The sequence below is a fragment of the Budorcas taxicolor genome, chromosome 20 (genome assembly GCF_023091745.1).
Source record: "Budorcas taxicolor isolate Tak-1 chromosome 20, Takin1.1, whole genome shotgun sequence".
Classification (NCBI taxonomy): domain Eukaryota; kingdom Metazoa; phylum Chordata; class Mammalia; order Artiodactyla; family Bovidae; genus Budorcas; species Budorcas taxicolor.
Window position 1 is genome coordinate 44,916,910 of NC_068929.1, and position 27,754 is coordinate 44,944,663.

At 43.6% G+C, this 27,754-nt stretch overlaps 1 protein-coding gene across 1 annotated transcript in view; it reads right to left on the bottom strand.

Annotated features, from left to right (window-relative positions):
* Window positions 1–27,754, bottom strand: part of PDZD2 (PDZ domain containing 2) — a 266,122-nt gene that overhangs the window by 91,443 nt on the left and 146,925 nt on the right. Inside the window, exons 2-3 of the mRNA XM_052659129.1 lie at window positions 11,257–11,755; window positions 705–847 (exon numbers count right to left, since the gene is read on the bottom strand). Coding sequence (XP_052515089.1) covers window positions 705–847; window positions 11,257–11,755 — 642 coding nt within the window. The remainder of the gene's footprint in view (window positions 1–704; window positions 848–11,256; window positions 11,756–27,754) is intronic.

Consider the following 27,754-nt stretch of genomic DNA (forward strand, 5'->3'; position numbering starts at 1 on the left):
TCTATACGGATGGGCATCCAACACCCTATGGTGCTTTGCAAATAGTAGATGCCCTATGTATACAGGAGCACACCTTCCATCTGGGGATGGCTACCTCCCTCTGACTCAATATGGACTTCTTCTTGACGTGCTCTGCCTAAGCACCACCCATCTCCCTACTTCAGATGACTGTTTAGGTTAAAAGAGTAGCTTTGGAGTGTGAATGGTTTTCAGGTCACAAGGAGAAAACTCACATTTATTTTTTTCCCTCCACATCTGCACGACCAAGACACACGTGTTTACACGTGTATCAGATCTTGACAGCCATGACGTGGCAGGTGAACTGTGGTCATGTTTGAACCCCATCACTTCTCCGAGTTGTCAGCCACAGTGACGATGTGAAGGGTGCGGTGTTCCACCACGTGGTGCGCTCTGGATAAGGAACCACGTGTCACCGGCATCCCCAGACTCAGGATAACATCCACTTGACACTCAAACTGGACTAGAAAGGAATCTAATCCCTCCTTCGTGCAGTGGCCCCACCCAGTAGCCACTTCCTGTGCTCAGAAGGGTGTTTAATTAGAACCGCTTGTGCCTGATCTCCTGCCGTGCTCCAGCACCTTCCTTGTAAGCTGTAATCACCAGGCCTTTGACTATCCCCCTAGCACCCAGGGGCAGGGGAGGGGAGGACCAGAAGCAGAGAAAGGGGAGAGTTGTCCAGTCACCTGTGAGCGGCACCGCCTTCCTTCACTTGGGTGACAACGATAGCGTGAGGTGAGCGCTTTGATCCTCGGCCTCCACTAACCTGAATTCCCAGCCCATCCGATTCTTTAAGTAGCTCCATCTTCCATATCCGGCCAACTTCCTCCTTGGAAGAAAAAGTGAGTACACTGTGAAGCATCTGGACAGACATGCACCATTGTCACAGGAGGGGCAGCTGGAGGTCTGGCCGAGTCCCATCACTTGTTGACAGACACTGCAGAGGACCACCGGTGGGAAAATGCTACGGGTTGGACCAAAGTCTCGAGCAGTCAGCGCTGCCCGATCCAGTGCGCTATGACGGCAGGAGTGTCCTGTGTCTGCATCATCTAACGGGGAGCCGCCAGCCACAGGTGGCTGTCAAATGCCTGAAATGAGGCTGCTGGCAACGGAGACACTGAATGTTTCATTTCAATTAAATTGAATGAGCCACCTGGGGCCAGTGGAGATGACTTCGGACAGCACGGCCAAGGTGATGTGTGAATTCCCTGACCAGGATCCTGTTAAGTAAAGCTCTTCCGCCTGAAACCCAGATACCACTGTGTGAGTTAACACTGGCTGTATCTGGGTTCCGTTTATTTACGACACCTACTAATGAATAAAGGGAGATGAAAGGAAGACAGAGCCAGGAGCCATCAACTAGTGTGAGCCAAGCTCTATCACTTAGTATTTATGAAAATCAATTGAGGCCTCAAAGCCTCAGTTTCCCTGCCTTTAAAGTGGGGATGATTATTAAAAGTTCCAAGTCTGGTGTTAGGACTAAATGAGACAGGAAGCAGGCAGCAATGCTCCTGACATCTAGTAGATACATAATAAATGTTAATCGGTAACCATATGTGACTCACACACGCATAAATGTTAAAAACATCATATTGAATTGAATCTTAAAACTTCCTGACAACATGTGAATGAGATCTTGGAGAAATCAAAATAGGAAATTCCTCGGTGAATTTGTTATCAACTTCTACACACATTAGTCAATACGCTCTTTAAAAACATTAAAAAATGCTACAGCGATAAAAATCTATCCTTTTTATTTTACTTATTTTTTGGCTGTGTGAGGTCTTAGTTCCCCAACCAGGGACTGAACCCACACCCCCAGCATTGGATGCATGGAGTCTTAACCACGGGACTGCCAGGAATTTCCCAAAATCAATCATTTTTTAAAACTAACTGAGGTCCGTAGGGCTTCCCTGGTGGCTCAGTGGTAAAGAATCTGCCTGCCATGCAGGAGACTTGCAGGAGATGTGGGTTCGATCCCTGGGTCAGGAAGATCCCCTGGAGAAGGAAATGGCAACCCACTCCAGTATTCTTGCCTGGAGAACCCCACGGACAGAGGAGCCTGGCGGGCTACAGTCCACGGGGTCACAAAAGTGTTGGACGTGACTGAATGACTAGACAACAAAGAAAAGGTCTCTAAGTCCTCTGAACCGCTTGGGTTCATTCTCCTTTTGACTCTGTATTCCATTCCACAGACACAAACGTACATCCACTGCAAAACACTGGAGTTTCCTCAGACACTTGGCTATTCAGAGAAATGAAAGCAAAAGCTTTCAAAGTGGTTTATCTGGGAGTTTGACTTTAGGCTCATCCCAAAGTCCTTTTTAGCTCTAGGTATATAGGTAGGGGTCCCAATGCATTCCTCAATTTATAAAGTAAAAATCATCTGCTTTCTCCATTCACCACGAAAGTCCAATGGAACTGCTAAGGCCCAATACAAACCCATCACCTCCCTCAAAATAGGCAACCTGCCCACTCAAGCTGTTTGCAAAAGAGAAAAAATGTGAGGCATTTAGAAAATCTGAAGTGCATACTGTCAGAAACTAAACCGAAGCTTTATGCAACAGTAAAAAGAAAAAAACAACAACAAAAAAAACAGATGTGGAATGGTCACTGATGTGCAGCAACAGGAATGTCTAGGGAAAATTATTAGCAAACAGAGACTTGTTGGGTCCTATTCTTTTCCAAGCCCAGGGCTGCTCATGGGGTCCCCACAATTCCAGCAACACGCGGTGATGCCAGCTGTCTCCTCCATCCACTGACCACAGGCCCATGAAGCCTGTCTGGCCAAACGTAACTTCAGAAGTCACTGGCTTACCACAGTAGTTCATGAACTTGTCAACAAGCCCTACATCATCCCATCATCTCACTCTGGACTCCCTGGGTTTTGGTTTGTTGCCTCTGACCTCTGGAACACCTTTCCTTCCCATTCAGGAACAGCCTTCCTGCCTTCAGAGTCTCTTATAGCTTCACTGCTTCCAAGAAGCCATCCTTCAGAATTGCCACGAGACAGCAACTTTCAGTAAGTGCGACCGTATGCCCGGTGGAGAACCAAAGAGAACACATGCAGGGCTGTGCTGATTAGCTGTTGTTTTGGTGAGCTGAGCATCCGGCATTCACGCACAGGCCAGTGCTGTGGCTGCCTCCCTGGGCCTCACAGAGCAGGTAGGAAATAAGCACAGGTGGTGGCCTGACTTTTTTTTTCCCCCTTGGAAGATATCCCATGGCTCCTGGTGTCCTGAAGATGTGGGGTAGTGTTCCTCTCTCCCCCAGTACAGAAAAGCTGTGGAACTCTTTCTCAAGAACAACAGGGACCATTATTAGAGCCCAGATACAAGAAAATCCCTTTAGTTTTAGCCCAGATTAGTAGAAACCTATCCATCCCTATGACTAATTGCACCATCATGTTCTCCCATCCTACTCTCCTTTGGCTAAACAGAAATGTTAGGTATGGTTCACAGAGGACGTGGCAATACTAGATACAGTTCTAATTCTTAAATGCTTTTAGAAATAGGACTTGTGACAAGAAACATGCAGAACTATGATCAGGGGGAAAGGATGGCCTAAATGTTTACCCTGACAGAGGAGTTAAACACAGTGTTCATGGAGAACACCCACAAACCCACTCCAAACCCCTGGCCCAAGCTGCACACAACTAGTTAAAAACAAAATAAACCCACATATCTAATGTAAATGGCTTAAGAGGGGGACTTCCCTGAAGGTCCAGTGGTTATGGTTTCATCTTCAAATGAGGGAGATGTGGGTTTGATTCCTGGTCAGGGAGCTAAGATCCAAGATGCCTCTTGGCCAAAACACCAAAGCATAAAACTGAAGCAATATTGTAACAAATTCAATAAAGATTTTAAGAATGGTCCACAGCCACAGGAGGCAGGAATATACAGTGGAGAAAAGATAGCCTCTTCAATAAGTGGTGCTGGGAAAACTGAGCAGCTACATATAAAAGAATGAAAATAGAACACCTCCTAACACCATACACAAAAATGAACTCAGATGGATTAAAGACATAAATGTAAGGCCAGAAAACTCTTAAAGGAAAACATAGGCAGTATACTCCTTGACATAAATCACAGCAAGATTCTCTATGACCCACCTCTTGGAGCAATGGAAATAAAAACAAAAATAAACAAGTGGGACCTAATTAAACTTAAAAGCTTTTGCACAGCAAAGGAAACTATAAACAAGATGAAAAGACAGTCCCTCGAATGGGGGAAAATAACTGCAAATGAAACAATCGACAAAGGCTTAATCTCCAGAACACACAAGCAGCTCAGGTAGCTCAATACTAGAAAAACAAACAACCCAATCAAAAAGTGGGAGGAAGACCTAAACAGACTTTTCTCCAAAGAGACATACAGTTGGCCAACAACAACGAGAAAAGATACTCAACATCACTCGTTATTAGAGAAATGCAAATCAAAACTACAATGAGTTAGCCATTCACACCAGTTAGAACGGCCATCATCAAAAAATCTATAAACAATGTGTTGGAGAGGGTGGGGAGAAAAAGGGAATCTTCTTGCACAGTTGGTGGGAATGCAAATTGATACAGCCACTGTGGAGAACAGTATGGAGATTCCTTGAAAAAAACTAGGAATAATAAAACTACCATATGACCCAGTAATCCTGCTACTGGGCATATACTCTCAGAAAACCACAAATGAAAAAGACACATGTACTCCAATGTTAACAGCAGCACTATTTACAACAGCTAGGACATAGAAGCAACCCACATGTCTACTGGCAGACAAATGGAAAAAGAAGTTGTGGTACATATATACAATGGAGTATTACTCAGTCATAAAAAGAAACACATTTGAGTCAGCTCTAGTGAGGTGAATGAACCTAGAGCCTGTTATACAGAGTGAAGAAAGTCAGAAAGAGAAAAACAAATTTCATATATTAACGCATATATACGGAATCTAGAAAAATGGTACTGATGAACCTATTTGCAGGGCAGGAATAGAGATGCAGACATAAACACAGACTTTGGCCACATGGAGGAGGGGGCGGGTGGGACGAGTAGAGGGAGTAGCCACGTATGTACTGTCATGTGTAAACTAGCAGCCAGTGGGAAGCTGCTGCACGGGCAGAGAGCTCAACCTAGTGCTCTGTGGCAACCAAGGGGGCTGGGAAGGCGGGGGCATGGGGAGGAGGTTCAGGAGGGAGGGGACATATGTGTACTTGTGGCTCATTTGCATTGTTCTATGATGGAGGCCAACACAATATTGTAAAGCAATTACAATAAATTAATTAAAAATTTAAAATAAAAAGAATGGTCCCCATCAAAAAAATCTGAAGAAGCTTCAGAGGGCAGAGAGAAACAGATCTCCTTTTATCCAATAAAGATCTTCTCACTTTTATCCAATAAGAGGATTCCCCTGCTATAACAGACAGTAGGAACTAAAAGGGGAGAATTCAAAGAAAATGATGCACGTTTCCTCACCATGGAATTCCTTGATCATCCAATGAAGGGGTTCCGAGGAACACAAAGGAAGTCAGAAGCAGGAAGCGGCAGATGCTATCAGTCTTAACTGTGCAACTGTCGCATTAAATCTAGCTGCCTACAGATGAAAGCAGTGTTCAGTTAAAAATAAAATCAGTGTCTAAAGTTTATTAGTCTAAAGCTGGAACTAGCCAAAACCCAACAGGCCAACTTAAATACAATAATATCAAGTGTATTTCCAGCGGTCTTCTTACAGTTCCACTTAGGTATCTTCTACACACACCAGTGGAGTCTCTTCTCTTCCTGACTTTGTCATCTCAACGGGAACAGCAATATCATCGACTCAAGCTTCAGAGGATATGCAAACCAAAAACCCAAGGACTGTCTTTGATTTATCCTTCTATTCCCTATACTTAAACCATAAGTGAGATCCGAAGGCTCTGTTTGCAAAACAGATCCATATCCATCTCACCTCTGTTCCTCTTCTCTGCCACCACCCTCATCAGTCACCAGCGTTTTTAGCTTGGGTTACCATAGTCTCCGATCTGGTCTCCATTTTTAAGTTTTACCTCTCACAAGCCACTATTCTCCATTACACATTTAGGATAAACTTTAAAGAAAAACATCATGATGCATTTAACTTAAACCTTCTGACAGCTCCCCACCAGATATAAAATAAGGTCCACACTCTTTGCAATGGTAAACATGAACTTTTGTAATCTCGTCTCTTTCACATCACCTCCTAGTACTCTCCCTGTTACTCACTATGCTACGGTCTCTGCTACCAGAATATTCTATCATTCCTGTCTTATGGCACCTTCAGATGTTAGTTTCTCACCAGAAACATTCTGCCCCCAGATTCTGCAGGGCTGCTCTCCTCCTGACACTCAGTCTTCAGCTGAAACATGACCTCTTTAATAAGGTCTTCGCTGACATCCAATATCAACTGGCCTCCCGCCCATGTCACTGCTGGGACATCTTTTACTTGACTCTGTTTTATTTCATTTATTGTACTTGTGGTCAGCATCTAACACTCTGGTTTTATCTATTTATTGCTTGTGGCCCCTTATATGTGATAAAGGCCACAAGATAGGAACCTTGTCTCTCGTTTACCAGTGGATTTTCCAGCAGCTAGAAAAGTGCCTAGCACATCACAATACTGCATAAATGTCACTGAATGAACAAACAGAGAATGTTTGGGGAATCTTAGGGGTCTTCAAAGTTATCGAGACTGACATTAAGAAGTTCGCCAAGATGGGAGACCTGCACGTTTGCCAATGTTCAGAGTGTGAACACAGACCCAGCTGTAGAGATGACGGAGTTCTGAAGCAGACCCTGTCTAGACAGATGGCTTGGGCTTTTGCTTCCTTCTACGCTGGCTGAAAGGGCAGTGAGACTTTGTCAGTCTGTTGAGAAAAAGCCAAACCACGCAAAATTGGATGCTATGGACGTCTGTATTAATGTTGGAGTGCTACCCTTTCCTATAAACCACCAATTACTGTGTGAGCTCACACATGCGTCTCTCCACGAAGGCAAACAGAGGGATTTATTTACCAAAAACAGGGGTAGTATATTAAAGGGAATTGCCGCAGCAGCATTTAAATGACCTCATCTGCTGGAACCCAAAATAAAATGTTACAACAGCATCTTTGCCCCAAATGTGAGAAGACACATCATCCAACCAGAATTTCACTGCAGCAAATGCTCTGGCTTCAACTGAAAACTTATTTTTGAGATTGTTTGCTTATCCCTTCTTACTTAGAATGATTAGTAAGAAATGAAGAAACGTGATCATGTCAGAGTTGAAATTCCACCGTCAACAGACCAAAAATCTCAGCTTGGAGGTAAGAAAACAAGCTCAGAGAAAGGACATGGCAGCCTGAAGGCCACAGAGCTGGGGATGGAAGAACCAGGGCTGGAACTTGGTGTCCCATCAAGGCTCTCCTGTGCCTTCATTATAAGTGTCTCCGAAGCACCTACAGGTGCAATGCACTGAACTGGGGCAGAGATGGCAAAGGCTCAGAGGCAAGAGCGAGCATGGCATTTTGAAAACACGAATTCAGCCCAAATCAGGGAGAAAGAGAGCAGTGAGAATCAGGTGATGAAGGGCCTTCCTTATGTGCTATGTCAGGCTGAGGTGTTCAGGGATTACCCTCAAGGCAAGTGGACCACCAAATGGTTTCAGCCACAGTGTGCATGGAAAGATGTGCTCTCTAGAAAAGTCCCTCTGATGCAACGGGACAGTTGACGATGGGATGAAAGCGGGAGCAGTGTAGACTACTGTGACCACAGGTGGGAAATGACAGCAGCCTGGCCCTGAAGTAAAGCTGCAGGATGGGGCACGCAGCAGTGGAGAGCGCGGACATCCCCAAGGGAGCAGGAGCAGCCCGGATTCAGGGACTGACTGGACTTGCTGTAAGGGAGACGGCAGTTGTTGTCACTAAGTCGTGTCCAACTCTTTGTGACCCTATGGACAATGGCCCACCAGGCTCCTCTGTCTAAGGGATTTCCCAGGCAAGAAACTGGAGTGGGTTCCATTTTCTTCTTTGAGAGAAGGCAGCATTCCAGCTAACTCCACAATGCCAACTGTCCCAATCTGGCTGGGTGACGGCATTTCCCAGAATATGGAATTGCCAGTGAAAAACCAGGAAAGTTCTGCATAATCCAGGGCAAGTGGTCACTAGCTGAATCTCAGGTTTCTGGCTCAGGCAGCTCTGTGGATGCTAAGACCTGAAATGTCAGAATGGGCTTGGTGGTGCGGGAAAGCCATTCATCCAGTTTCCAGCATGATGTGAAATATCAGAGATGGAGACATCCTGAGGATGGCTGTTAAAAAGCTGAGGGCTCCAAAGAGAGGTGAAGGTGGATGTGAACTTAGAGACATTGCCATGTGAAGTATGTATGTTCACCCCATGACGGTGGGGTCCTCCTAGAAGAGGACCATTCTCCCGCTGCCTCTGCCAGATGCAAACGTCAGGGACCACCCAGGAGATGTCCTCCGTGTTGACTCTCCTCCTGAGTTTCACACACTTTCCTGCAGATTTGGAGCTCTGGCAGCCTTTTTGAGGTCTCTGCTGAACCACTTACAGGAAAGAGGTCTGGCACGGCACAGGGTGGATTTTTGGGTACCAGGCTAAGACTGCAAACGGATGCACAGACACACAAGCCAGCTGTGAATAAGCTCTCCTGACTGACAAATGGTAGAATTTTTTTCATTGTTATGTGACCAAGTTTGGTTGCATTCATTCTTACCATGCAGCATTACAAAAATGCACACTGTGTACATGTCACCTTGGGTGAGTAATGAGCTTCACTAGACAAGAGAGTAAGGAAGTCTGAATTCATTTCTAAAATTGCTTAGCTATATCCTAAGAGATTCCTGGGCTTTCGAAGCTGGGCCCAACTTTTGTATTTTTAAAAATTCATCTGGTTGCAGGTGTATCATTCTGTGTTAATATTTTATAGAAACAAGCCATACTTTAAAAGGAGATATTTGTGGAAATATTTCCTATAGGTCCATTAAGGGAGAATAGAAATGTAAAAACAAAGTCTGAGGATTTATTTTCCTGTAAGAAATAACAGTCTATGAAAAAGAAGTAGCTGACAAATAAAAATGGTCTGAATGATCATGAGCCTTGTCTGTAATTTATTAAGTCTCTGTAGATATATTAAATCATTAATAAAGCAGAAACGGAACAACGCCGACATGTCTAATTTCCCATTATTCAAATAGAGTGGAATTTTCCCCCAAAGGTGAGGTAAATAGCTAATTTTTTTTCTGGAAATTCCATTTTAGCATGACCTTGGGCTCATCCTGAAATAAAAATACACATCTAGCCATCCCAAGAACCTAAGCAGTCTTCTGTTAAGGTCTACTGGTCCCAGTTTGGGTGCCACCAAAATGAGGAGGGAAGCTGTGAAGATCCACTTCTTGTCAACACGATCAATCCCAGGCAAACACATCTAATGAAGATACTTCTGGGGTTGCAAAAGGTACTGAAATATTCATGCCTGAGAAGATGTGGGGCCAATTCTGACTTTTTCAAGACCAAATGTACAACCCGAGGTCAATAATCAGTCTGCAGATTTAGAACAGTTATGGAGAATTCCAGACAGCAAGTTTCTTCTTTTAATATAGGCATGGGGCTTCAAAAAAAAAAAAAAAAAAAGTTCCAAGACAATAGATGAAGATTTGCTTTTTTTCACCTTTCATTTGTATTTTCTGGAACATTTGATGTTGAGTGCAAAAACCAGGCAAAGGAATTCTGGTATGTGCAGTCTTAAGAGAGTCTAATCCAGAAATCTAATTTTAGGTTACTGCTTTTAATTAGGATGAGCAAAGGATGGTACTCTCTTAAAAGTTTGGTGTGGTACTTTTTTCTTTGAAAATCATTCCATTATCCCCACTTTGTCCTAGGCCAAAGGACTTCTTTGGACTGTATATGAGATTCCACCCTAAACTTCTGGTACCTTAAACCTTCAAACTGAACCAATATTGCCCAACTTGTTTTTTTCACTTTAGGCTTTCTGCATATTCACAATCTGATCATCAGAAGAAAAAAATCATATCAAGATATAGTATTCATTGATAAGGAACATACTATAACATTTCTAGTGCCCTTAATTTGGGAGAGAGGTGTACATTATAATCTTTTTATTGTTTTTAATCCTTCTGGGGGAGAGGGGCATAAAATTGGTAGAAAATCATTATTAGAAACTTTTTTTTTCTTCTGGTTTGTACATTTCATCTACAAATACACCTTCTCTGTGTAAGGTTTTATGAAGGTCACCCAGATCTCCAAATGAAGGAACACGGTTAGTCCCTTAAGACAGGTGTTATTTTGATTCTTCTCAACTTATTATGCAGGCAGGCTACAGCTGCAGAAATATTCATGAGCTAGCCTTACTAGAAATTACATTCCCTCCTACGGCACCATTTTCCAGACTGCAAAGCCGAACTTGATACTTCCTTTGTGCCCATTCTCCATCTTTCTAACTTCCTTTCATCCTTAGAGGGCATCTCCTGAGTCAGAAAAGAAACCAATCAGGGACCATCTCACTAGTTACTGCTTTGTTTAGGAACCAAGAGGCACACCTGGCTGAGAGGGTTCTTGGAATGAGCACATTGACCCTACAGAAGGTAACTTAGCAAGAGGGTATTCGTTGTAACAGGGGAGACCATTTGAGGCTAGAAGTGTGTCTACTACCATTCAGAACAGACCACACCATTCAGAACGACCATCACAGCTGGATACCACAGTTTCAGAGATTTCTATGAAGTTTCCAGACTTCACTGGAATTTAGCAATATAGTAGCACAATCCCCTGAAAATGTCACTTGTTTTGATGTGTTAAAAATAAAAGCAGACGCTTCCCTGCAGGTTGGACATCCTTCCTGTGTAATACTGAGGCTTGGATATTTATGCTATCAGCAGCCACCAGGAATTCTTGGCCCTGCAGTGGCAATTCCACTGGTGACAACAGTGATAAATAATGATACAGTTCAAGTACTTTATCTAGGCCTCATATGACTCAAATTATACCACAGAAGGCTTGAATTTTCCACTGAGGATCACTTGACTAGCTCTTTATTTAAGTGGGATAAAATAACTTGGATTTTTTTGTTGTTATTATCATGTCCTCTGATCATTCATCTTAATATATCTTTCGGTATCCAAATGCAAGGTCATCTCAGGTGTATTTTCTAAAGCGTAAACACAACTGCAAACAATATTTCATGGAAAATTCAGCTTCTACCATCAAAGCAAACCTTACCCGTGCCAGGCAGTCGCTGGATTGGAAGTCCGTCTTCCCAGATTTTGAGAAGCGGCGTTTGTCATTGCTTGTGGGCAGAGGGGCGTCTGTCTTTGGAATTCTAGGCTCTGTCCCTCTGTCCAATTCTGACCTATCTAGATGGGATCCAGCCACCTCCTTGAGCAAATCCGGGCCATTTTCTAGCTCAAAAGCATGACCGTTTCCCAGTTGAGGGTCTAGGCCATTGTCCAGCTCCGACACGGGGTTGTGGTCCAACTCACAGCCAGTAATGCTCTTGGATTCTTCAGCAGCTTTGTGGGTAGAAGGCCTGACAATGACCCCAAACTTTCTTGCTCTCTTCCCCTTTTTCACTGTTTGGTCCCCCAGCTCCAAGGTAGGCGTCTCTCCTGGTTCGGAGCTGTTGCTACCGTTGCCGTTGTAAGAATGGACTTGGTGCTTGAAGCGGCGTAGCATGATCAGGTAGATGAAGCCGCCATTCCAGCACTGCTCAGCCAAGTAACTGCAAGGGAAAGAGAGGGGCCGGTTAGAACCCTCCAAACATCCTCCGCGAACAAGGCAGTGGGTCCACGCATCCATGGCCCACACGGAACCCATGTGACTCAAAGCCTGGCAGTGATCGAGGCACTAAGCTTCTTAAACAGGCTCCACGCTCCATTCAATCTATTGAATTGCTGATGCTAGAAATAACCCCCAAAGAAACCAAGAAACCATCATGAACTGAACATGTTTCATGGAAGTCCCCTATGAAGATACTCAGAGAAGGATTTTTCTATTAACAGGGCCAATCCTAATGTACTGTTGTTGTTTTTTTTAATTATTCTTCATTTTGCTCAACAAATTGTTGAATCAGAATGATGTCAGCCTCCCATTCATATTGTTCTGATGGGACAACACTGCCAGTGTCGAGGGAAATGTAAAAATCAGACTGGGGGGAATGTATAGTTCTGCCCTTGGGATCAAAAAATCAACTGCATGACACAAACTATTATATACAGAACATAAAAGCAACAAGGTCCTACCGTATAGCATAGGGAATGATAGTGAATATCCTATGATAAACCATAATGGAAAAGAGTGTGAAGAATATATATATAATAACCGAGTCACTTTGATGTATAGCAGAAATCAACACAATATTGTAAATCAACTATACTCCAATAAAATAAAAAAAGCCAGACTGGAGAGTCAAACTGAGGAAAAAAAAAAAAAAACCCAGCACAAGAGGAACTCTGCCTCACATGAGTTAAGGTGAAAAAAAAGATCCTGAGTTGGGCAGGGTGGAGGGACTGTATTAAGATTCAGCCAACAGAGCAGCACCAGCCAATGTGTGTGGCATGAAATGAGGACCAGGTTCATTTCTTGGTACTGGTTCCAGTTTGGCTGTTCATAGAACATGCGAAGTCTCACTTTCAGTCTGGGCATCACATGAAGAGGAATACTAATAAAGTGGAAAGCACGCAGACACAGGGCAACCAGGATGAACATGGCTGCTGGAAACCATGGCAACCAGGAATGGTGGGAGGAAGGAGGGGTGTTAAGCTTGAGGAAGACAAGGCTCAATGGTTTTCACATGTATCTGAGGACCGTCAAACATTTACGAGCAGGAAATCATATGAGCTAATGCATGTGAAGCCTGATATACGATGACTCTTCCAAATCTTAGAGAATAACAGTAAAACATCAAGTGAGATGAGTACTTAGCAGCATCCAGGACCAGATCATTGAAGTTTCACTAAAGAAAACACTTGCTCAAAGTCAGGAAGCCAGGCTGGGCTGGATCCCCCACTCATGCCACCAAAGATAAGGCAGCACAAACCCTAGATGAACCCAGGGAATGCCTTCAACCACTGGAATCTTGCCACATTCTACACATCACTGGCTCCCAAGCAAAGAATGTCAACAACCAAATCCTTAACGAGTCAGACCGGCTTCCCTTCTTCATGCCCCACAAAGAGAATGCCTGGGGCTATGGTGCCTACATTTTCAATTAGTAGAAAACAGAGAAATTTTCCAGTATACCAAACCAGCCTCTCTCCTTCTGTGTCTAAATACCAGACCTGAAAGCTGTGGCAGTCAGTGTGTGAGAAAAGGACCAGGTCATAAGGAGAGATGACCAGCCATGTTTGAAATGTAGTTAAGTTCTGAGCCAAAGGCATATACTGCCCGTACATAAAGGTCAGGGTATTGCAACGACAGTGACTGTCTAACCAAAGAAGAGAACAATTCTGAATTTTTGCCTTGAAGTAAAATGAACAAGAGAGAAGAGTCCTCAAGTATGAGCCAAAGCGAGTAAAACACTTTCTTTGATTCTGGGCTGTAAACCATGGCAATGAACTTACACATAAAAATGAGGTAGATATAAGATCCTATACAGACCCCAAGTTGTTCCATGAAACACAGTGAGATGAAAGGTATTTCTAGGCATTTCTAGATGAAACACGTTTCTAGACCTTTCTAGGGTCTAGAAAATGAACCCTGGTTCCAGTACCATTTTTCTACAATGTTTAGATTTCATTTTTTGAATTGTATACTTTTTTTCATACTGGATAAAATCTCTGAAGGGTATAAAATCATAAGAGTAATTAGCAGGCTATAAGGGTTTCCTTTGAGCAAACCACTACTGTTAATCCAATATATATGTTCAGATATTATGAAAAAACCAGATGGGGTAGTAAAAACAGGACCAGGTTGAGAGTTAGACACCCAAGTTTTCATTATAGCTTTGGCCCAACCATGTAAAACAATGCTAATTATGCCAAATTTTCATTGACAGATGAATGGAGAGACAAAATATGGTAACTCTGTACAGTGGAATACTGTTCAGAAATCAAAAGGAATGAAGTTCATGCTACAACATGGGGAAAGCTTGAAGCATTATGCTAACTGAAAGATGCCAGGTCACAAAGGGATATGTATCATTCCATTATTGGACATTTCCAGAATAGGGAGATCCCATTGAGATAGAAAGCAGATCGGTGGTTCCCAGGAGCTGGGGGTTAGGAAAGAAAGAATTGAGACTGACCACTAATAGGTACAGGTTTTTTGTAGGGAGGTGATGAAAATGTTCTAGAATTAGACAGTGGTGATAACTGCACAATATGGTGAATATAACCACTAAATTGTACATTTTAAAATGCTGAATTTTATGTCGTGTGAATTACATCTCAATTTTTAAAAAAAACTAATAGCAAATATAATATCAGCCAAGTTTTGAATTTTTTCTTTGAGTGAACACTCTTTAAGAACTCTCAGAAGAAGAAATCAAGGCTCAAAAATATTAACTAACTTGCCCAAGTTCGCACAACTGCCAACTGGTAGACCCAGGTCTGTCTGCTTCCCAACCATGCACATCCTCTGTGTAGTTCTGCTTCTTAAATCAGTACCATTCCTGGGCTTCAGCTCCCTCATCTGCAAAGTGAAGGTGTTAAAATGGATCATCTCTAAGTTGCTTTCATGTTCTAACTGTGACTGCTGGATTCCTGGGAAGAGTTCCAGGAGTAGGAGAGCAAGCTAGCCCAGTGTCAAGTATAAAACAAAAATCTAGAAAAACAGAAAACAGTCCCTTTACATCCAAGTCCTAGGCCTCCAGGACATTTACCCTCAACGTGAAAAAGATTTCACTGGGAGAGGCAATTTCTATCAAATTGCTTTTGAGACTCTACTTTTTGTATTACAACTCTGAACAACTTGATGGATTATCCACAGAGACCTTCTACTCAGTACCAAGGCTGGTCCACTGATTCAGAGTATAAGATTTTGAATATCTTTCCTATCCCTGCTCTCATAGGCACTCCAGGAACCATAGACTTTTCCAAGGCTGATACTTTATCCCTTGTGCAGGATCCACATTTGGCAGAATTTCAAAGCAAGAGGAGTTTATCCTTAGTTTGGCACCATCTCCCAGTCCTTTCGTGGCTTCCTAACAATAAATAAGACCCTGACACCTTCAGGGAACTATGTGACAGGTTACTTTATTCCTTCCTGGACACTGCATCTTCTAAGGTCATCCTGAAGGCGAACTGTAATGCATGAATTATGGACACTGTAGCAAGTTAGTGAAAAAAGAGACTCTTAGGCAGTGGGCAATTTTCTTACAATTCTCTGAATCACCTTAAAGGTAATGCCACCGCATCCCCTCTCCATCAAGTATTCAAATGACTTGCCTAACTTTTCTGGCACCTGCCTGGCTAATTCATACTTCCAAATCCCCTTCTGTTCCGCAGAATTTTTACCCACCATTAGAATCTGTAAACTTCAAAGTCAACATTAGAGGAACCAGACACAAAATACAATCACATGACTTAGGAAAATAGAAGGTCTCCTCGTCATTAACAACAGGTAAAATTAGTCTTCTACCATATGGTAGCTTCTCCATACCATATGATTATTTTTTGACTTATTCCAAAAATCTGTCCTCTGGTATGTAAAATTATTCATTCAATTCACTTAAAATTTATTTTCTTTTGACCATCCCAGGCTGGCCTTAGGACAAAGAGAAAAGGCCAGAAATGAGGGACTGAGTTCTAGCCTAGAACTTGTCTGACTAGATCCCTTCCTCTCCCTTCCCCTCAAAAAGTGCTTTATCCAAATGAAACTTTGAGTACCTCTTTTGTTTCTTAATGCTGTCGTAATTTTAAAGTCTGGGCTCTGCAGGACTGGGAGCCTGAGAAGTGGCTGGCAGGTGAGACTAGATGCTTGGAGGAGCTCAAGAGATAAAGCTTCCTGGAGTTTGAAGATCAAGATGGATATGGGGCAGGAGATAAGAGGGGCAAAGACAGGTGAGATGCTGGAAGGCCAAAGACACCCATCGTTAACTCATGCCCTGATTCTATCAAAAGAAGGCCAGAGGAAGCTGTACAGTTTTGATATTTGAAACTGTTTTGCCAAAGCTCTTGGAATCTACGATCTCCAGGTGCCCCTGGAAATCATCTTGGGCCTCCAGCCACTGATCACTGATGTCTGGTACATAGTGTAAGACTATAGAAGTCTGACGCCAGGCTGAACTGAGGGTGCACATGTGCGTGGAACTCAGAGGAACTTGGATCTTCATCGCAGGGCCCTGGCCTGTACTACAATGGTCTGTATAACTCAAAGAACACATAAAAGGATTCTGGAACTTTTCACCAAACCACATATTCTTGCTTCATCTGAGTATGTCAGGTCTGCAGTACAGAAAGCAGGAGACTAAACACTGACTACAAGGAGATGTTTATAGACAAGTTATTAGGGTCTGAGATTTCTACAGTGAAAATAGCTGCAAAGATCACCCTGTCTAACACACAGGACCAACCTCTTACCTCTCACCTAAGGAGTAACAGGAGGCTGGAAAGCTGGCTGTGGTCCTTTGAAAACCTGCTAAGCCTAATTATTCCAAAGGGCTGTCTGAGGTTATAAATCTGCAGGTTCCCAGAGAACAATGGGCTGAGAGGAAGTGTTAAATACAGAGATTGATTTCCCAGTGAAGTCTTGGCTAGGAAGCAGAGGGAGGCAAGTTTGGACAGCTCTCCAAGAGGGGAAGGGAAGATGAGAAACATCACTTCCTGGAGTCAGTTAGGAACCAGGGTCCCTATGGGCATTCTTTCTCGGGTGTAGCCCTCCAACTACCTTGAGTTTGGGGCACGCTTTTCCCAGATTCCACAGCCCTTCCTAGAAAGAGCTGAACTTTCTTTGGGGGACCCTGAAGGCAGAATTTGGGGTCTGAATATCACGCTGAGAAAAGATACGGATCCCTTTGATGCACTCCCAAGGCCCTTTCTGGAAAGAACTCAACGTGCTTCCTTGCTAGTTCACGGAGGGGAAAGGGAGCTCTGAGCAGATGGAGGAAGATGGGATTGGGCACCAAAACAGAGCTGAAAATAGAACAGGGTCTGGGCTTAGCGTAAAAGTAACCAGAACACTGTATTCCAACTGCTGGGTGGCGGAGCTAACTGGGGAAGCCAAGTTTTACTCATTCTCACCTTCTCTCTTCAGCACAAATGCCTGGCTTCAGTGCCTCTCCCCTTCTCTCTCTTATCTGAAGAATATGCATAAATGAACATGTTTTCTTCATGATAAAATGTGTGATTATTATTATTAATTTAAATTATTAATTACATTTTTTATTTATTTATGCCTCTCTGCACAGCATGTGGGATCCTGGTTCCCCGACCAGGGATCAAACCTGTGCCCCCTGATTTGGAATTGCAGTGTCTTAACCACTGGACCACCTGAGAAGTCCTTGTTTATAAGTTTTTTTTATCATAAAACTTGGATTGGCAAACACAGGTTGAAAGTGAAGAATCAGAATAGATACTTCACAATAATTTTTTTTTCTGACCTATGTACAATATTAGTCATTCAAACCCAAACCAAATTATCAGTTGCCAAACCTGTAACCACCACAGCAGAGGAGCGAAATTTAAGCCATAGCATCTACCTATGAGGGCAGAGGTCCACGGTGCTCTAGGGGAACCAGGATGTGGGGAAGAGGGGCAAGTATGCTGATCCTCTGGCTACTGCCCTTTCTGTGAAGGATAAACTGTCTTTCATTCCTGATCCAGGACTCTCCTATCTTCTGCCGGCAGCACCCAGGAAACTGTGGCAGGCTAACTGGTCAGATAAAATCATAATTCTTGACGTGTAGCAGAAGAATATGCCGACTCAGTTCATAATTGATCTTGTTCCCCAATCTTATCCAAGGAGCTCAGTGATATGAGTCGTCACACCAGTGACTAAGAAATTAAAATCAATATGCACCTCACATCAAAACAATATTGAGAATAAGTCTTTCAGGTAGAATCAAACAGAGGTGGTATTATGCTAAGAGGAGTCATAAAGAAAGCGGGTGTTCGAGCCTTCGAGTTCACAAATACTGATTAAAGTCAGTGTATCAAGGATTTCCTCCTCGGTCTAGTGGTTAAGACTTTGCTTTCCAGTGAGGAGGGGTAGGGGTTCAATCCCTGGTTAGGGAACTAAGATTCCATATTCCTTGCAACTAAAATGCCAAAACATAAAACAGAAGCAATATTGTAACAAATTCAATAAGGACTTTAAAAATGGTCCACATAAAAAAAAAAAAAACACCTTGAATACTCAATTAAAAAGCAGCTAAATCATATGATCCCTGAAAAAAAATTTTTTTCAATTCCCACGGAAGAAGGTATCATTGATTTTTCGTATTTATTTTGAAAATTCACATCTCAAACTAACAAGACTGATTTAAATTCACCACCGTCACAGCAGAGTGTCTCTACACCAGGACACACCCCACACTTTCTACACCAATACAGCTTCCACAGGAAAGACCTAGAAGCGTGGTCTTTGCATTCATGTTGTAGTAAGTTTACATGAAGTTTCAGCTTTCCTCCAAGGTTTTCTTATACTTCATTTTCTGCATGAATCAATAAAAGCAATTTTGAAAGCATTCATACACTTTTGGGAACCAGGAATTCAGAAGCTAAGTAGAAAACATGTGATCAACAATAAGAACTGACCTTATAAAACATACTGCAGAGAAACTGCCCCACAAAACAGACCCTCCAGGCTTCTATTTGCAAATGACTGCATTTCTTTATTCAATTACTATGAGTGAATCAGAGTTTCTTATGACTATATGAGATCAACGTGCAGTCTATACAAAATCAAATTAGAAATCCAGCCACACAGCTTTGCTAACTCATCCTGATGATGTTGGTCACATTTTCCCTGGTGGGGGCGGGGCAGGGAGGGCATGCAGGTGAAGTCAGACTTTGCTGTACATGAATGAGTCAATTTCACCTCATGAGGGAACTGATGAGCTCAGACAGCACACATGGGAACTCCTTTCACTTCTTTTTCCCTCATGACATACACTACTTTTGTGCATTACTACTTGCGCATTACAAATCTATTCATTCATTCACTCATTTAACCAACAGTTATTGAACACCTACTGTATGCCAGGCACTGGTTTAGGCACTTGGTGGGGGTATAGCAGTGAAAAAACTGACGTCCATCTTTGTGGAGCTCACAGTTTAGCAGAGGCAAAGACAAACAACAGACCTATTTAAATAATCATCCAAATAAATATTGAGTAGTATGTTAGAAGGTGATTCATGCTATGGAAAACAGAACATATTGAACAGGATAAAGAGGACTGAGCATGCCAGGAGCTGAATGAGGTGGACTGAAATTTTAAATGCACTGAGCAAACACTTGAAGAAGATGAAAGAGTTGGCCCTGCAGCTGCCTGGGAGAAGAACGTTCCAGACAGAGGGAAGAGCCAGTGTAAAAGGGGTAAACTGGAAATGTGCCTGGTGCATGTGAGAACAGTGAGGAGTGGGCAAGGAGGAGAGCAACGGGGGACTAGGTCGGGGAGATACCAGGGGAGATACCAGTTTCTGCAACACTTGTTGTAAAGACTTTTGTACAGAATGGGGAGTGGGGGCTTCCCAAATGGCTCAGTGGTAAAGAATCCGCCTGCCAATGCAGGAGACACGGGTTCGATCCCATATCTGGGACGATCTGGAGCAACTAAGCCTGTGTGCCACAACTACTGAGCTTGTGCCATAGAGCCCAGGAACCACAAGGAATGAAGCCAAGGGCCCTAGAGCCCGTGCTCTACAGCAAGAGAAGCCCCAGCAATAGGAAGCCTGTGCACTCAACTGGAGAAAAGCACCACACAGTAACAGAGACCCGGCCAAGCCAAAAACAAAAAAATAAATTACATTTAAAAACAACAAAAAAGAAAGAGCTAGTTCTTAAAAAAATGAGAAGCAGTTCAGCTCTGAGCAGAGGAATCATGTGATATGTACTCTGTTTTAAAACGAAGGCTTTGTTCCTGTGTTGAGAATAGACTACCGGCAGAGCAAGGGTAGGAGACCAGATATTCAGAGAAGCTGGCTCAGTGCGGAGTAACAGTAGGAGTGGTTCGAAGTGGTCAAAATCAAGATCAGTTTTGAAGGTAGAGTCAGCAGTCTTTGCTTTTGGATCTGATACAGGGTGTGAGAGGAAGACAGAAGTCAAGGATGGTGTCTAACTGTTTGGCTTGAGCAACCAGAGGCATGGAGCTGTCACCACCTGAGGCTGGTAGAGTAGCTTTCTGTGGGTTGGGGCCATCTGACCTATTCTGATGCCCAGGTCTATTCTGGAGTTACATTCTGAATATGTTGTTTGAGAGGCTGTGTGGCTGCTGGGTGGGTGGCTGGACATCTGAATCTTGATACTGGAGCAGAGGACTGAATTGGAAACAAAAAAATTGGGAGGCACAAAGTACCAATGATATTTAAAGTCTCCTGAAGATAAACTCCTTTAGGTGGACTTTCTGAGGCCAGAGTTCTTACTGAATCAAAAGCACACTGCAATGTTTTGTATGTACTTCCAATCTTGCCTCTGGCAAGGGGTATAACAAGTTAATCCCTTAATTTAAGACACTAGAAGCTCTCAGAAAACCATCTGTCACTCTTTGTATTCTCTACCAGTCTGCCAGTCAAGAGCTACCTCATGTCCTAATTTGCAAATCAGTAATGGCAAGGGAATTCATTGGAAGGACTGATGCTGAAGCTCCAGTACTTTGGTCACCTGATGCAAAGAGTTGACTCTTATTGGAAATTAGACCCTGATGCTGGGCAAGATTGAAGGCAAAAGCAGAAGAGGGCAGCAGAGGATGAGATGGTTAGACAGCATCACTGACTCAAAAGACATGAGTTTGAGCAAACTCCAGGAGACAGTGAAGGACAGGGAAGCCTTGTGCTGCAGTCCATGGGGTTGCAGAGTCGGACATGACTTAGGGACTGAACAACAATAACAAAAATGACTAGTGAGGTCAAAATCCTTAGTAATCCTCCAATTTCTTTGAAAATTGTCTATTGGCTGGATGACATCACCGACTCGATGGACATGAGTTTGGGTGAACTCCAGGAGTTGGTGATGGACAGGAGGGCCTGGCGTGCTGCAATTCATGGCGTCGCAAAGAGTTGGACACGACTGAAGCGACTTAGCAGCAGCAGCAGCAACACACACAAATGACTGGTCAATGAAAAAAACCCCTTCTATTAAAAAAAAAAAAGACTTCTTTTGGATAAATAACTTCATTGAGGCATATTTTATATCTCCTACAATTCATCCATTTCAAATGTACAATTCAATGATTTTTAGGAAATTTATCAAGCTATGCAACCACCAACATAAATCAGTTTCAGAACATTTTCATCACCCTAGTAAGATTCCTTATGCCCTTTCACAGTTAATGCCATTCCCAGCCCAGCCAGCACTTTTTCTATCTGTAGATCTGCCCCTTCTGCATGTTTCATATAAATGGAATCATACATGGTCTCTTGTGTCTTGCTTCTTAAAAGCAACTCCTTTTCGATCGATCCTCAGTCATCAGAACGTATCCCCTTCTGCGACTTCTGCATTTACACCCTACAAAGTCTTGACTCACGCAAACATGCTCTTTTGAGAACATCTTTCTCACTTTCCTTCGGATCATGCCCAGTTATCCAATTATTTCAGCATCTCACCCGTCCTTTCCCTTCACATTATTCTGGGGAATAACCACCTTTCCTTCCAGTTTGGGCTATAACGCGTCTGGTAGCCTCTCCTCCCTTCAGAGTTCCTCCCACGACTGCACTGAAGTGAAGGCGGCATTCTTTCCCATTTGGTCTCCTAGATTTTCCTTACTTTTCCAACATCATAAACTATGTTTTGAAAGGAAATAATTTCTCATTAACACTAACTAGGCGTAGAGTCCAAACACCATGCTAATGTAATACGTATCATATGCTAATATAGTCATGTTACTCTGCATTTCATTCTTTTCATTTTTATTTCGAAACTTCATTGCATTTTTAATTTTCTCCATGTTATTGTTTTTCCAGGACAGATTACCAGGGACTAATGAACCCAAAGTCTCTTTGGTACTTCTTTTGCCTGTATTGATGCTAAGGTCTTTCTTCTGCCCTGCTCCCTGGCCAGTCAGAGACACACACTTTATATCAAAGAGCTCTCTGCTATGACTTGCCCCTGAGAGCTGAAGATAGATCAGCTCTGAGAAACAGAAAATCCAAAGTGGCTCACTCCCTGTGACTCAGGTCTTAACCAGAGATCCAGCTCCCCAGCCCTGCCCATGGCAATTCCTGCGCTTCCGCACAGAACAGAGTTGCCCTTGGCCTTGCATTCGAAGAGGCTGCTATTAATGCTCAAGGGTAACTGAAGCCAGACTCACATCCCAAAGATGATGCTCATTTATCTTCTAGACTCAGAACCACCAAGTCCTGAAAAAATGCGCCAACGATGACCCAGGGATTGACTTCTGTACTGACGCTGCCACATCTCCGTGTCCCTCCAGAGTGAAAGGTGCTGGAGGCTAAGAGAATTAGTGACACACACTCTCCCTTTCTGTCCCTCTTCCCACGAACCAGCCACGACTGAGTTCACAAGCAGCCAGTAATCCTCAAGCCCGCACAGTGCACCATTCAAAAGACACCACCCTCTTCGCTTCCCCAGAGGTGGCGGTAAAAAAAGGGAGACTCTTGTGGGTCCCTGCATTTCCTGAAAGCACCCGCCACTGCTCACACACCAGTTCAAACACTGATGAAATGTCTGTGCCCTCCACTTCCCTCCCCTTTCAGGCGGATCCAGCTGCATCTTGAAACAATTTCCCCAGTTTGTCTCAATCCTTCCAGGGTCCGTTCCATTGGCTTGGCCAGAGCCTGCCCCCACCTCATGCCAAGCCTGGTTTCACTTATGTCAAAACAACTTCCATCAAAATCGTGGGCTTCTTTTTTCAAATTTCTTTCACTGTTTTGAAGTCAGCAGAGAAAAGATACTTAAATTGCAAAATAACTACCTCGATTAATGTGTTCTGGCTAATGCTAGGCGCCGTTCTTTTCTCGAATCTCTCCTGCATAGTTTGCTGAAGGTTTTTTAAAATTGGATTTTGGGGTTTTCTTTCTTCTCTAAGGATCTCTGGCAGGCATGGTAGGGCTGAACAGGTTTCATAATTTACAAAGGTTTGCATAGACTGACTTTCTAAGTTTGGCAACATTCTTTTCCAAGCAAAGGGTGCTCCTTAAAAGCTGGATTTGTTGGATATTTTCCCTGTAATTCATCCATCTGCATGATCCTCTAGGCCTCTTCTTAGTCTAGAGGATTTCAATTACAAGAAAGCCAAATCAATAAAGTTCTGTCCTAGAAAAAGAGATAAGCCAAGTCCTTAGAGATGTGGACAGAACAATTTTAACATCTGGGCTTCCAATCAGTATAACTCTTCATGTGTCTGCTGACCAGTTCTGACTGTGGCATCACTGACATTTGTGGCCTCTGGCTAATTATGCTCAAAAAAAATGCATAGGCATTTTGTATTATCTATGGAGATTTTTAAAATAACTGCAAACTAAGCATTAAAGAAACCATATATTATTGGATACACGAGCATAAACATTGATATGAAAATGCAAAGCTTGCTTATAATGGTATGTTTCTATTAGAAGTGCCAGAAACTAATACAAATTATAATAGACAAGGGGGATGGGTACCAGTAGTGATTAAGTGTAGCTATATGCTGTGTATTGAGTTAATTGTACACACACGTCACCTTGATCTGTCTTTTAGAGATGAGAAAATAGGCTCAGAGAGATTAACTTGCCCAAGGTCACCAAACTGATATAGGTGGAACTAGGATTTAAATCTAGAGCCAGACATCCTGGAATGTGAAGTCAGGTGGGCCTTAGAAAGCATCACTATGAACAAAGCTAGTGGAGGTGATGGAATTCCAGTTGAGCTGTTTCAAATCCTAAAAGATGATGCTGTGAAAGTGCTGCACTCAATATGCCAGCAAATTTGGAAAACTCAGCAGTGGCCACAAGACTGGAAAAGGTCAATTTTCATTCCAATCCCAAAGAAAGGCAATGCCAAAGAATGCTCAAACTATCGCACAATTGCACTCATCTCACATGCTAGCAAAGTAATGCTCAAAATTCTCCAAGCCAGGCTTTAGTAATATGTGAACCGTGAACTTCCTGATGTTTAAGCTGGTTTTAGAAAAGGCAGAGGAACCAGAGATCAAATTGCCAACATCCGCTGGATCATCGAAAAAGCAAGAGAGTTCCAGAAAAACATCTATTTCTGCTTTATTGACTATGCCAAAGCCTTTGACTGTGTGGATCACAATAAACTGTGGACAATTCTGAAAGAGATGGGAATACCAGACCACCTGATCTGCCTCTTGAGAAACCTACATGCAGGTCAGGAAGCAACAGTTAGAACTGGACATGGAACAACAGACTGGTTCCAAATAGGGAAAGGAGTATGTCAAGCCTGTATATTGTCACCCTGCTTATTTAACTTCTATGCAGAGTACATCATGAGAAACGCTGGGCTGGAAGAAGCACAAGCTGGAATCAAGAATGCCGGGAGAAATATCAATCACCTCAGATATGCAGATGACACCACCCTTATGGCAGAAAGTGAAGAGGAACTCAAAAGCCTCTTGATGAAAGTGAAAGAGGAGAGTGAAAAAGTTGGCTTAAAACTCAACATTCAGAAAACGAAGATCATGGCATCCAGTCCCATCCCTTCATGGGAAAAAAATGGGGAAACAGTGCAAACAGTGTCAGACTTTATTTTTTTGGGGCTCAAAAATCACTGCAGATGGTGATTGCAGCCATGAAATTAAAAGACGCTTACTCCTTGGAAGAAAAGTTATGACCAACCTAGACAGCATATTCAAAAGCAGAGACATTACTTTGCCGACTAAGTCCGTCTAGTCAAGGCTATGGTTTTTCCAGTGGTCATGTATGGATGTGAGAGTTGGACTGTGAAGAAAGCTGAGCACTGAAGAATTGATGCGTTTGAACTGTGGTGTTGGAGAAGACTCTTGAGAGTCCTTTGGACTGCAAGGAGATCCAACCAGTCCATTCTGAAGGAGATCAACCCTGGGATTTCTTTGGAAGGAATGATGCTAAAGCTGAAACTCCAGTACTTTGGCCACCTCATGCAAAGAGTTGATTCATTGGAAAAGGCTCTGATGCTGGGAGGGATTGGGGGCAGGAGGAAGAGGGGCTGACAGAGGAAGATGGCTGGATGGCATCACTGACTCGATGGACGTGAATCTGAGTGAACTCTGGGAGATGGTGATGGACAGGGAGGCCTAGCGTTCTGCTATTCATGGGGTCGCAAAGAGTCGGACATGACTGAGTGACTGAACTGAATTGGAGGATTTAAATTTCAATTTGATTGCAAACAAATCCAGGCCATGACCTTGGGATTTACCATGTGCCCCATCCTAATGTTGTTCATTATGACCAGCTTTGTTGTTGGTGTTGTTCAGTCATGTTAGACTCTTCACAACCACATGAACTGCAGCATTCCAGGCTTCCATGTCCTTCACTCTCTCCCAGAGTTTGCTCAAACTCATGTCCATCGAGTCGATGATGCTATCCAACCATCTCATCCTCTGTCATACCCTTCTCTTCCTGCTTTCAATCTTTCCCAGCATCAGGGTCTTTTCCATGAGTCGGCTCTTCCCATCAGGTGGCCAAAGTATTGGAGTTTCAGCTTCAGCATCAGTCCTTGCAATGAATATTCAGGACTGATTTCCTTTAGGATGAATTGGTTTGATCTCCTTGCAGTCCAAGGGACTCTCAAGAGTCTTCTCCAACACCACACTTCAAAAGCATCAATTCTTCGGTGCTCAACCTTCTTTATGGTCCAACTCTCACATCCATACATGACTACTGGAAAAAACCACAGCTTTGACTAGATGGACCTTTGTCGGCAAAGTAATGTTTCTGCTTTTTAATAGGGTTTCCAGGTTGGTCATAACTTTTCTTTCAAGGAGCAAGCATCTTTTAATTTCATGGCTGCAGTCACTGTCCACAGTGATTCTGGAGCCCAGGAAATAATCTGTGACTATTTCCACTTTTTCTCCATCTATTTGCCACAAAGTGATGGGACCAGATGCCATGATCTTTGTTTTTTGAATGTTAGGCTTTAAGCCAGATTTTTCACTGTCCTCTTTTACCATCACAACCAGGTTTAGAAAAAGAAAAAAGGGCAGCAACCTCTATCTGCCAAAGAGGCTTCTCCCCATGTAAATATCATAAGGGATTCCACTTCAGTGGTCTGTTCACACCCAAAATAAGTCCCAGGCCCAGAAGAAAAGGGCCTTGGGGAAAACAAGAGGTATTTTCAGACAGGCTCAGAAGGCAAGTGAGTGCTTGGGAGGGATGAGGTGCTTTCTCCAGGTGAGTGGAAGAGGCCAACTGCCCTCACCTATCTCTCCACCATGATCTTGAGACAGTCCCCGAGAAAGTTCTGGAGAAGCAGAGGCAACATTTCCTTAGCTTGCCCAGAAGCAGAGGCCTGGGTGTCCAGCATAGCCAAGGTCCAAAATAATGGCTAGCATAGGCTATGCCTCCAAGGTTGGCCCCTGGCTCGGGGCATCCTGGACCACAGCCACCTCGCCTGGTTCCTGGCACCTGCTATGGCACCTCCACTCCAGACCAGTGCCTCTCAAGCAGACTGTACCCTGGATACCTCTCTCTTAACGATGAGCCGCCCCTCCGATGGCAGGCAGTCTGCACCCACCTTCTGGCTGTAAACAAGAGGGGTTTTAATACCACATGCATTGTTCCTGTGGATTTTTGTGGAAGATAATGTGCTGTAAGGTGAGGCTGGGAGGGAAGGGGAAGGGCAGGCAAATCCCTGAGCTGAAAGGCTGCTCGGATGTCTCTTCAAGGAAGGACTCGCTGTCCAGAGGGTTAGGAGTGCCTTATTAGCTCATGACCTCCAGCTGTGAGCTTCATCAAGGTCATGCTCAACTCTCGGGTCAAGATCATGCTCTTCTCGGGGTGGTTTGTGGCCAACAGCAAGCCAGATGGGGAGACATGGCCTGGCTGTTTCCACCTCCTGTGTCTCCTCTGATGAGCAAGCTTGACTCCAGAGCTCCCTGTGGGGCTGCCCGCCTCTGTCAGGACAGCAGCACGGTTGGTCCATGCCAGCTCCCCCTGCCCACACCTGCTCCCTCCCTATTCCTTCCACAGATGTTTCCCCAACAGACATCTTACACTCTTAGCTCCAACTCAGCATCTGCTTCCTAGAGAACCCATGTGAGGGAGGGTGATATGATGAGAAGAACAATATGATATGATGAGAAGAACAAAATATTTCCCCAAAAGGAGAGGATGGGAAATGAGCGTAGCCGAAAAAGGCCTGTCACGAATGGGGAGAACTCGGCTCATCTGAGCAGAGGAACAGCCAGCAGAGCATTCTTGAGAAGTCAAGTTGGATGAACGGCATTCACAAAGATTCCCTTTAAATCTGTTGGCTGGTAAAAGGAAAAGCCAACAGCAAAGAGCTCGTTTGGGGTGAGGCTCTCTTTACTCATCTCTAAACAGCGTCACCAGAATTCACCCCAATATCGGAGTCAGATCACACTTGGTTCAGGTGTCAGCACTGCCGTGTGGGCCCTTGGGCAGGACACTGGGCCTCACAGGTGAATCCCTCGGACTCATTGAGCTATGGGGTGGTTGGGAGGATT